At 46.1% G+C, this 12,733-nt stretch overlaps 1 protein-coding gene across 6 annotated transcripts in view; it reads left to right on the forward strand.

Moving 5' to 3' along the window:
* The window catches only part of ipo11 (importin 11), a 928,775-nt gene that overhangs the window by 474,387 nt on the left and 441,655 nt on the right, over positions 1-12,733 (forward strand). For all 6 annotated transcript variants that reach the window (XM_070869309.1, XM_070869300.1, XM_070869323.1 and 3 more), the window contains one exon: positions 4,753-4,866. In XM_070869309.1, the coding sequence (XP_070725410.1) occupies positions 4,753-4,866 (114 nt within the window). The remainder of the gene's footprint in view (positions 1-4,752; positions 4,867-12,733) is intronic.

Raw genomic sequence — 12,733 nt, forward strand, 5'->3', positions numbered from 1 at the left:
TAAAAAAAATCTTGCTAGTAAAAAGCAGCCATTTTCTTTGTGTAAAGCCCAGGAGTACCATTGACTGCATCTGTGGGAATGTTCAATGTTCGGATTTTGACTATTTGCATTTTCAAAATTTTCACAATCGACAGACCAACTGCAAGGGAGAATGTAGGTGTGCTTCTAGGTTTTTACGCTAAATATTTTCTTGCGTTCACTGGCATAATGCCCATAAGCAGAGCTTGGATTCCCTGTGAGTTTTCCTCAACTATAATTATCTTTTGATCTTGTAATTCCCCATATTAGATCAATAGATTCACAGTTTGTCACTTACTTGGAATGTTTTTCCATCTAAATACAATTGCAACTTCCATTAGTATAGAAATATGTTGTAGACTGACTGTCAGTAACCAAAATGTCAATCTGAGCAAATTAAATACATACAAGGATATCTTAAGGAATAAGGTGCCACTAAGGCCTTCATCCACCGGTGAATTCCCGGCCTCCCGCCCCTCCCGGCGACGTCCCGGCCTCCCGCCCCACCCGGCGACGTCCCGGCCTCCCGCCCCTCCGGCGACATCCCGGCCTCCCGCCCCTCCCGGCGACGTCCCGGCCTCCCGCCCCTCCGGCGACATCCCGGCCTCCCGCCCCTCCCGGCGACGTCCCGGCCTCCCGGCGACGTCCCAGCCTCCCGCCCCTCCCGGCGACGTCCCGGCCTCCCGGCGACGTCCCAGCCTCCCGGCGACGTCCCGGCCTCCCGGCGACGTCCCAGCCTCCCGGCGACGTCCCGGCCTCCCGGCGACGTCCCAGCCTCCCGCCCCTCCCGGCGACGTCCCGGCCTCCCGGCGACGTCCCAGCCTCCCGCCCCTCCCGGCGACGTCCCGGCCTCCCGCCCCACCCGGCGACGTCCCGGCCTCCCGCCCCTCCGGCGACATCCCGGCCTCCCGCCCCTCCGGCGACGTCCCGGCCTCCCGCCCCTCCCGGCGACGTCCCGGCCTCCCGCCCCTCCGGCGACATCCCGGCCTCCCGCCCCTCCGGCGACGTCCCGGCCTCCCGCCCCTCCGGCGACGTCCCGGCCTCCCGGCGACGTCCCGGCCTCCCGCCCCTCCGGCGACGTCCCGGCCTCCCACCCCTCGGTTGGCCTCCTGCCCCTCCGGCGACGTCCCGGCCTCCCGCCCCTCCGGCGACATCCTGGCCTCCCGCGACATCCCGGCCTCCCGCCCCTCCGGCGACGTCCCGCCCCTCCCGGCGACGTCCTGGCCTCCCGCCCCTACCGGCGACATCCCGACCTACCCCCAGCTGCTGGCCCCACTTAACGGTGGAGTCTCTGTCGAGCACGTGGTGTTCACTGGCTGTGGTCTCTCTGACATCTCCTCCTTCCACAAAATGGGCCTATGACCTTCCCATTTCCTGCCCTCAGCCAGGCCTCGGATCTCTTACCATCTCACCGAAGGGCGCTGCTCAGCGCTGAGCTTACGGCCCGCTTCTCGCCGGAGGCAATTAGGCTCATACAGCAGTGCCTGGTCTCCAGTCGCCTTGGACCCCCTTGCCACTGGACCAAGACCGCGCTCAGCTAAGCCCGTGCGGTAGCCGGTGTGCAACGGCCACCCCACGTTAAAAGAACTCACGCACAGGCATCATCCACCCTTCACCCTTATGAACAATGGATCAGAAGTGATTCTCTTGCATACCAGAATGTAATATTAATTACCTCCATCTTGCAGGAAATAGCAAGCAATGGCTAGTCTAACCTCTGTGTGACTTTTTTTTATCCCTCATGCTGTTTCCTGTTAAAGTTTCATTTATATAACACCTTTAATGTCGAAAAATGTCCCAAGGTGTGTCATAGAAGCAGTGTCCTGCAAAAATTGATGCTGAGTCAAGGGAGATAATAGGGAGTGTGTTTGAAAACTTGGTTAAAGAGGTGGGTTTTAAGGACGGCGTGCACTTCAGTTAGGCAGGAATGCCACCAAAATTAAATATAATGTATTCAGCTTGGAACAACGAGACTGCAGTGTCTTTTGCAGCAGCCTACCTAGTAATCTTGAATTGAATAGGGGTGCATGCAATAAAGGTGCAGCAGTTATCATGGGTAACTTTAATATGCATATAGATTGGGCTAGCCAAACTGGAAGCAATACGGTGGAGGAGGATTTCCTGGAGTGCATAAGGGATGGTTTTCTAGACCAATATGTCGAGGAACCAACTAGGGGGGAGGCCATCTTAGACTGGGTGTTGTGTAATGAGAGAGGATTAGTTAGCAATCTCGTTGTGCAAGGCCCCTTGGGAAAGAGTGACCATAATATGGTGGAATTCTACATTAGGATGGAGAATGAAATAGTTAATTCAGAGACCATGGTCCAGAACTTAAAGAAGGGTAACTTTGAAGGTATGAGGCGTGAATTGGCTAGGATAGATTGGCGAATGATACTTAAGGGGTTGACAGTGGATGGACAATGGCAGACATTTAGAGACCGCATGGATGAACTACAACAATTGTACATCCCTGTCTGGCGTAAAAATAAAAAGAGAAGGTGGCTCAACCGTGGCTATCAAGGGAAATCAGGGATAGTATTAAAGCCAAGGAAGTGGCATACAAATTGGCCAGAAATAGCAGCAAACCTGGGGACTGGGAGAAATTTAGAACTCAGCAGAGGAGGACAAAGGATTTGATTAGGGCAGGGAAAATAGAGTACGAGAGGAAGCTTGCAGGGAACATTAAGACAGACTGCAAAAGCTTCTATAGATATGTAAAGAGAAAAAGGTTAGTAAAGACAAACGTAGGTCCCCTGCAGTCAGAATCAGGCAAAGTCATAATGGGGAACAAAGAAATGGCAGACCAATTGAACAAGTACTTTGGTTCGGTATTCACTAAGGAGGACACAAACAACCTTCCGGATATAAAAGGGGTCAGAGGGTCTAGTAAGGAGGAGGAACTGAGGGAAATCCTTATTCGTTGGGAAATTGTGTTGGGGAAATTGATGGGATTGAAGGCCGATAAATCCCCAGGGCCTGATGGACTGCATCCCAGAGTACTTAAGGAGGTGGCCTTGGAAATAGCGGATGCATTGACAGTCATTTTCCAACATTCCATAGACTCTGGATCAGTTCCTATGGAGTGGAGGGTAGCCAATGTAACCCCACTTTTTAAAAAAGGAGGGTGAGATAACACGGAATTATAGACCGGTCAGCCTGACATCGGTAGTGGGTAAAATGATGGAATCAACTATTAAGCTTGTCATAGCAGCACATTTGGAAAGAGGTGACATGATAGGTCCAAGTCAGCATGGATTTGTGAAAGGGAAATCATGCTTGACAAATCTTCTGGAATTTTTTGAGTATGTTTCCTGTAGAGTGGACAAGGGAGAACCAGTTGATGTGGTGTATTTGGACTTTCAGAAGGCCTTCAACAAGGTCCCATACAAGAGATTAAGGTGCAAATTTAAAGCACATGGGATTGGGGTAGTGTGCTGACGTGGATTGAGAACTGGTGGCAGACAGGAAGCAAAGAGGTAGGAGTAAATGGGTACTTTTCAGAATGGCAGGCAGTGACTAGTGGGGTACTGCAAGGTTCTGTGCTGGGGCCCCAGCTGTTTACATTGTACATTAATGATTTAGACGAGGGGATTAAATGTAGTATCTCCAAATTAGCGGATGACACGAAGTTGGGTGGCAGTGTGAGCTGCGAGGAGGATGCTATGAGGCTGCAGAGTGACTTGGATAGGTTAGGTGAGTGGGCAAATGCATGGCAGATGAAGTATAATGTGGATAAATATGAGGTTATCCACCTTGGTGGTTAAAAACAGAGACAGACTATTATCTGAATGGTGACAGATTAGGAAACGGGGAAATGCAACGAGACCTGGGTGTCATGGTACATCAGTCATTAAAGGTTGGCATGCAGGTACAACAGGCGGTTAAGAAAGCAAATGGCATGTTGACCTTCATAGCGAGGGGATTTGTGTACAGGGGCAGGGAGGTGTTACTACAGTTGACAGGGCCTTGGTGAGGCCACACCTGGAGTATTGTGTACAGTTTTGGTCTCCTAACTTGAGGAAGGACATTCTTGCTATTGAGGGAGTGCAGCGAAGGTTCACCAGACTGTTTCCAGGGATGGCGGGACTGACCTATCAAGAAAGACTGGATCAACTGGGCTTGTATTCACTGTAGTTCAGAGGAATGAGAGGGGATCTCATAGAAACGTTTAAAATTCTGACGGGTTTAGACAGGTTAGATGCAGGAAGAATGTTCCCAATGTTGGGGAAGTCCAGAACCCAGGGTCACAGTCTAAGGATAAGGGGTAAGCCATTTAGGACCGAGATGAGGAGAAATTTCATCACCCAGAGAGTTGTGAACCTGTGGAATTCTCTACCACAGAAGGTTGTTGAGGCCAATTCACTAAATATATTCAAAAAGGAGTTAGATGAAGTCCTTACTACTAGGGGGATCAAGGGGTATGGTGAGAAAGCAGGAATGGGGTACTGAAGTTGCATGTTCAGCCATGAACTCATTGAATGGCGCTGCGGGCTTGAAGGGCCGAATGGCCCACTCCTGCACCTATTTTCTATGTTTCTATGAAATATTAAAACTTGCCAATAGGCAGCTTTGAGGGTTGTCTTTACTGTAATTGAACATTTCAAAGTAACCTGCAACTATTCTCGTTCTGGTTGTTTTGCACATTTTCTGAATAATTAATCTACTTTTGCATAATTGACAATTTTATATTTCCTAACCCAGCTTTTGTCTTAATAGATTTTTTTTAATTTATAGATTCGGCCTTATGTTGGATGTTTGGTGCAGTATTTACCTTTGCTTTGGAAGCAGTCTGAAGATCACAATATGCTGCGATGCGCAATTCTCACCACACTGATTCACCTAGTTCAGGTACAGTACACCTTCAATGAGTGTAGTATCTTTTCACTGAGTTTTGAATTGTATTGAATTCCGTTACTTGAGGTTTTCTGGGAGCCCAGCTTCGCACAATGTCAGGATTACTTCACGTTGTTATTGTAATCTATGTAACTGTTGCATAATTCTTTCCATTTAGACTTGCACATAAAGAATCTGATCACGTGATTGAGTTAATGCTGTGCTGTTGCTGCTCATGAAACTGTACCATTGGCAGGAATCTTACTGGACTGTGGGTTTGGAGGCGGATCCGCTGTCAAAATGGCACTCTGAACCACCCTCCTTATTAATTTCCCAAGTGCCGACTCTGACTGTGGTTTGCAGACCCGGCACTAAACAGTGTGTCAGACATTTGATATCGTTAAGAAGCTGCTTTAAGGTATTTAAGCAGCATATTATGAGGTCCTAATGATGATTCCAAGTTTTTTATGAGGTTCCCGGCACTCGGGGATCATGTAAGGTAATTGTGTCAGTTTCTCTAACTTTCCATTGCTATGAATAGTTGACAGCTACAAAAGTGGTATAAAAGCTACCATTTCGCAGCTGCTCAATTTCCAATCTTAGAAACTGGAGCCTTCAGGATTTGGAATGCACTTTTCAGCACAAACTGCATTCTCTAGTCACCGACTCCATCCCTCTCCCTAGCATCTGCCTGAGGCTGAACCAGACTGCAACCTTGGTGTCTTATTTGACCCTGAAATGAGCTTCCGGGCACATTTCCGCGGCATAACTAAAACCGCCTATTTCCACCTCCGTAACATTGCCCGTCTTAGGACTCAGGATCAGTTCCTATGGATTGGAGGGTAGCTAATGTAACGCCACTTTTTAAAAAAGGAGGGAGAGAGAAAACACGGAATTGTAGACCGGTTAGCCTGACATCAGTCGTGGGGAAAATGTTGGAATCAATTATTAAAGATGTAATAGCAGCGCATTTGGAAAGCAGTGATAGGATCGGTCTAAGTCAGCATGGATTTATGAAAGGGAATTAGTGTGCAAAATTAAGGCACATGGTATTGGGGGTAATGTATTGACGTGGATAGAGAACTGGTTCGCAGACAGGAAGCAAAAATTGGGAATAAACAAGTCCTTTTCAGAATGACAGGCAGTGACTAGTGGGGTGCCGCAGGGTGGGACCCCAGCTATTTACAATATACAATAATGATTTAGATGAAGGAATTGAATGTAATATCACCAACTGTGCAGATAGCACTAAGCTGGGTGGCAGTGTGAGCTGTGAGGAGGATGTTAAGAGGTTGCAGGGGGACTTGGACAGGTTAGGTGAATGGGCAAATGCCTGGCATATGCAGTAGAATGTGGATAAATGTGAGGTTATCCACTTTGGTGGCAAAAACAAGAAGGCAGATTATTATCTGAATGGTGACAGATTAGTAAAAAGGCAGGTGCAACGAGACCTGGGTGTCATGGTACATCAGTCATTGAAGGGAGGCATGCAGGTACAGCAGACAGTAAAGAAAGCAAATGGCATGCTGACCTTCATAGCGAGGGGATTTGAGTATAGGAGCAGGGAGGTCTTGCTGCATTTGTACCGGGCCTTGGTGAGACCACACCTCGAGTATTGTGTGCAGTTTTGGTCTCCTAATCTGATGAGGGACGTTCTTACTATTGAGGGAGTGCAGCGAAGGTTCACCAGACTGATTCCCGGGATGGCAGGACTGACATATAAGAAGAGACTGGATCGACTGGGCCTGCATTCACTGGAGTTTAGAAGAATGAGAGGGGATCTCATAGAAACATATAAAAGACTGATGGGACTGGACAGGTTAGATGCAGGAAGAATGTTCCTGATGTTGGGAAAGTCCAGAACCAGGGGACACAGTCTTAAGGATAAGGGGTAAGCCATATAGGACCGAAATGAGGAGAAACTTTTTCACCCAGAGAATTGTGAACTTATGGAATTCTCTACCACAGAAAGTTGTGGAGTCCAGTTCATTCGACATATTCAAAAGGGAGTTCAATGTTTTCCTTACGGCTAAAGGGATCAAGGGGTATGGAGAGAAGGCAGGGTTGGGGTACTGAGGTTGTATGATTAGCCATGACCATATTGAATGGTGGTGCAGGCTCGAAGGGCTGAATGGCCTGCTCCTGCACTTAGTTTCTATGTCTCCACCACTGCTTCAGCTTATCTGCTGAAACCCTCATCCAGGCCTTTGTTCCCTCTAGATTTGACTAATCCTGGCCGACCTCCCACATTCTACCCTACGTAAACTTGAGGTCATCAAAAATTCGGCAGCCCATGTCCTAACTCGCACCATGTCCCGCTCACCCATCACCCTTCACTGACTTACATTGGCTCCCAGTTAAGCAACACCTCGATTTCAAAATTCTCATCCTTATTTACAAATCACTCCATGGCATCACCCCTCCCTATCTCTGTAATCTACTTCAGCCTCACAACCCCCTATGATGTCTGCGCTCCTCAAATTCTGCCCTCTTGAGCATCCCTGATTATAACTGTTTTGTAGCAAGTCCATTCTGCTACTTGTCCTCTGCCTCCACATGTTCTGACATTAGTCATGAGTCTACTATGCAGTACCTCATCGAAGGCCTTTTGAAAATCCAAATATATTACGTCTACTACATTACCCTTATCTATCCTTACTCTTACTTCTTTAAAGAATTCAGTAAGGTTGGCCAAACATGACTTCCCTTTTGAAATCTGTGCTGCCTATTCTTCATTATATCTTCTGTTTTTAGATGTTTCTTTATTACATCTTTGAGTAAGGATTCCATTATCTTTCCTACCACTGGCGTTATGAATCATAGAATAGTATAGCATTAAAGGAGGCCATTCGGCCCATTAAGTCTGCGCCGGCTCTTTTGAGGAGCAATCCAGTTAGTCCCACTCCCCTGCCCTTTCCCCATATCCTTGCAATTTTTTTCTCCTTCAGGTATTTATCCAATTCCCTTTTGAAGGCAACTATTGAATCTGCATCCACCATTTTATCAGGCAGTGAATTCCAAATCCTAACCACTCGTTGCGTAAAAAAAGTTTTTCTTCAAGTCACCTCTGGTTCTTTTGCCAATCACTTTAAATCTGTGCCCTCTGGTTGTTGATCTTTCAGCCATTGGAAACAGTTTCTCTTTATTTACTCTATCTCATTTCCCATTATTAGATCCAGCAGTGCTCCCTCTGCTCCAAGGAGAACAGTCCCAGCTTCTCTAGTCCATCCACGTAACTGTATTGCCTCATCCCTGGAACCATTCTAGTAAATCTCTTCCGTACCCTCTCCAATGCCTTCACGTCCTTCCTAAAGTGCAATGCCCAGAATTGGACACACTACTCCAGCTGAGGCCGAATGAGTGTCTTATATAGATTTAGCATAACTTCCTGGCTTTTGTACTCTATGCCTCTGTTTATAAATCCCAGGATCCTCTATGCTTTATTAGCTGCTTTGGTAACCTGTCCTGCTATCTTCAAAGATTTGTGCACAAGCACCCCTCGGTCTCTGTTCTTGCACCCCTTTAAAATTGTACCATTAATATGTATTCCTCATTCTTCCTCAAATGATCGTCTCATTCTTCCTACCAAAATATATCACCTTACACTTTTCTGCATTGAATTTTATCTGCCAGGTGTCCACCTATTCCACCAACCTGTCTGTGACTTCTTGAAATCTACTACTATCATCCTAACTGTTGAGTACAGTTCCAAGTTTCGTGTCGTCTGCAGATTTCTAAATTGTGCCCTGTACCCCCAAATCCAAATCATTAATGTATATCAAAAACATCAGTGGTCCTGGTAGTGAACCTTGGGAAATACCACTGTGTACCTCCCTCCAGTCTGAAAAACACCCATTCACCACACCTTTCTGTTTTCTCACCCTTAGCCAACTGTGTATCCATGCTGCTACTCTATCCCATGGGCTTCAGTTTTATTAACGAGCCTAACTTTATCGAAAGCCTTTTGAAAGTATACACATAAACTGCACATACAAGTCCATACACACAACATCAACTGCACTGCCCTGATTCACTTTCTCTGTTACCTCATCAAAAATCTCAATCAAGTTAGTCAACCACGACTTGTCCTTAACAAATCCGTGCTGGCTCTCTTTTATTACTCCATGCTTGTCCAAGTAACTGTTAATTTTCTCCCGGATTATTGTTTCTAAAAGCATCCCCACCACCGACATTAAGTTGACTGGCCTGTATTTACCAGGTTTATCCTTCTCCCCGAAGCTAATTGGGCTAGTTCTGGCTCTCTTTAAATTTAAGAATTATAATAGCTGTCCATCAGTCCTCTGGAACTATTCCCTTTTCTAAGGAATGTTTACATATATGTAATACTGCCTCTGCTATCTCTTCCTTAACTTTTAATCTGTGTAGATGCAGTCCATCCAGACCAGGGATTTTATCATCTCTAAATTTGATTTAGTTTATCAACTATCTCCCTCTTTCTATCTTGAATGTCTTTATATCTCTTTTGATATTTTCTAATTACAAGCCCACCATATTAGTTTCCCTTGTAAATACTGAGTAAAATACAAAGTAATTATTTAATATTTCTGCTATTTTGTTGTCATTGGTAATGAGCTTATGATGTGTCTCTCTCTTAGGCAGTCCCTCGGATTCGAGGATGACTTGCTTCCATGCTAAAAATGAGATCTCAGGTGACTGATGAGTCCGATGCAGGAACTACAGTCTCTATCACAAGTGAGCAGACGGTGGTTGAAAGAACAGTGGTTGAAGGTCCGGTTGGTTGAAGTGCTTGGGTTGTCATGCGCTCCTTCAGCCGTTTACGCTTGGTCTCCGCTTGCTCCCGGCGAAGAGATTTGAGGTGTTAGGTGCCTTCCCGGATTATTCTCTTCTACTTTGAGCGATCTTTTGCCAGGGATTCCCAGGTGTCGGTGGGGATGTTGCACTTCTTCAAGGAGGCCTTGAGGATGTCCTAGAAGCGTTTCCTCTGCCTACCTGGGGCTCGCTTGCTGTGTCGGAGCTCCGAGTAGAGTGCTTGTTTTGGGAGTCTCCTATCGGTCATGCAGATGATGTGGCCCGTGCATTGGAGCTGATCGCGCGTTGTCGATGCTGAGGATGTTGGCCTGAGCGAGAACACTGACATTGGTGCACCTATCCTGCCAATGGATTTGTAGGATTTTGCGGAGGCTGCGTTGGTGGTACTTCTCCAGCGCTTTGATTTGCCTGCTGTATATAGTCCATGGGCTGGAATTTGATCAAAAACCTCCGTCGAAAACGCGATCCTCGTCAAATTTAGTCCGAGGCTGCGAATTGGGCCTCGGGAGGGGGGGAAAAACACATGCACTATTTTTACAAAAAATAAAAATTCACAAAACATTCACAAGGCCGCCTTCTACTGAATCGCTGCAAAAGAATTTTTTAAAAAACTTTAACTTACAGGATAGTGTTAAATCCAAGAAAGAGGCATATAAATTGGCCAGAAAAAGCAGCAAACCTGAGGACTGGGAGAAATTTAGAATTCAGCGGAGGAGGACGAAGGGTTTAATTAAGAGAAGGAAAACCGAGTACGAGAGAAAAACTGACTGCAAATACTTTTATAGATATGTGAAGCGAAAAAGACTAGTGAAAACAAACGTAGGTCCCTTGCAGTCGGATTCAGGTGAATTTATAATGGGGAATAAAGAAATGGCAGATCAATTGAACAAATACTTTGGTTCTGTCTTCGAAGGAAGACACAATTAACTTTCCAGAAGTACGAGGGGACCGAGGGTCTAATGAAAAGGAGGAACTGAAGGATATCCTTATTAGGCGGGAAATTGTGTTCGGGAAATTGATGGGATTGAAGGCCGATAAATCCTTGGGGCCTGATAGTCTGCATCCCAGAGTACTTAAGGAAGTGGCCCTAGAAATAGTGGATGCATTGGTGATCATTTTCCAAAAGTCTATCGACGCTGGATCATTTCCTATGGACTGGAGGGTAGCTAATGCAACACCACTTTTTAAAAAGGGAGGGAGAGAGAAAATGAGTAATTATAGACCAGTTAGCCTGACATCAGTAGTGGGGAAAATGTTGGAATCAATTATTTAGGATGAAATAGCAGCGCATTTGGAAAACAGTGACAGGATTGGTCCAAGTCGGCATGGATTTATGAAAGGGAAATCATGCTTAACAAATCTTCTGGAATATTTTGAGGATGTAACTAGTAGAGATGACAAGTGAGAACCAATAGATGAGGTGTATTTGGATTTTCAAAAGGCTTTTGACAAGGTCCCACACAAGTGATTGGTGTGCGAAATCAAAGCACATGGTATTGGGGGTAATGTACTGACGTGGATAGAGAACTGGTTGGCAGACAGGAAGCAGAGAGTCGGGATAAACGGGTCCTTTTCAGACTGGCAGGCAGTGACTAGTGGAATGCCGCAGGGCTCAGTGCTGGGACCCCAGCTCTTTACAATATACATTATTGATTTTAGATGAAGGAATTGAGTGTAATATCTCCAAGTTTGCAGATGACACTAAACTGGGTGAGCTGTGAGGAGAATGTTAAGAGTCTGCAGGGTGACTTGGACAGGTTAGGTGAGTGGGCAAATGCGTGGCAGATGCAGTATGATGTCGATAAATGTGAGGTTATCCCCTTTGGGGGCAAAAACATGAAGGCAGAATATTATCTAAATGGCGGCAGATTAGGAAAAGGGAAGGTGCAACGAGATCTGGGTATCGTGGTTCATCAGTCATTGAAAGTAGGCATGCAGGTACAGCAGGCGGTGAAGAAGGCAAATGGTATGTTGGCCTTCATAGCTAGGGGATTTGAGTATTGGAGCAGGGAGGTCTTACTGCAGTTGTACAGGGCCTTGGTGAGGCCTCACCTGGAATATTGTGTTCAGTTTTGGTCTCCTAATCTGAGGAAGGACGTTCTTGCTATTGAGCGAGTGCAGCGAAGGTTCACCAGTCTGATTCCCAGGATGGCGGGACTGACATATGAAGATTGACTGGATCAACTGGGCCTTATACACTGGAGTTTAGAAGGATGAGAGGGGATCTCATAGAAACATATAAGGTTCTGACGGGACTGGACAAATCGGTAGAATGTTCCCGATGTTGGGGAAGTCCAGAACCAGGGGACATAGTCTTAGGATAAGGGGTAGGCCATTTAGGACTGAGATGAGGAGAAACTTTTTCACTCAGAGAGTTGTTAACCTGTGGAATTCCCTTTCGCAGAGAGTTGTTTATGCCAGTTCATTGGATATATTCAAGAGGGAGTTAGATGGCGAGCGGGGATCAAGGGGTATGGAGAGAAAGCAGGAAGCGGGTACTTGAGGGTATGATCAGCCATGATCTTACTGAATGGTGGTGCAGGCGCGAAGGGCCGAATGGCCTACTCCTGCACCTATTTTCTATGTTTTTATGTTGCTATGTTTTTTGTAGGGTTTCATATTTACTGCTGTTCTAAGGGCTGCTCCGACTGGTTTTTCCTCAGCGTTTTTTTCTTTCCATCTACGGGTCACTGCTGTAACCAAACTCGGGCGGAACGCCGGCAGTCTGCTCCCCAGCGGTATTTCAAAACCGCCGGCGGAACACTTCCATGAATTTCCCGCCGGGTGGTTTTCCTCCCAAAACTAAGAAATACCGCCGAAAAACGCGGCTTAAGGCTGATGAAATTCCAGCCCCATGTCTCTGAAGCAATGTGTATCCCTTCGTGGCCCTATCTTTATTCTCATTTTTGTTTTGTTCTTTATGTATTCCTTGATAATTTAATTTCATAGTTTTGCTGCCGCCTTAATTGTTTTTTTGACTTCTTTCCTAAACTTTTCATATTATCTTTTGTCATCTTCTCCTTTGTTGTCTATGTACTTAATTAGTGTATGCCTTTTTCTTCAGTTTCAATTTTGCCCATTGTGTGTTATT

This window comes from Pristiophorus japonicus, chromosome 2, assembly GCF_044704955.1.
Source record: "Pristiophorus japonicus isolate sPriJap1 chromosome 2, sPriJap1.hap1, whole genome shotgun sequence".
NCBI lineage: Eukaryota > Metazoa > Chordata > Chondrichthyes > Pristiophoridae > Pristiophorus > Pristiophorus japonicus.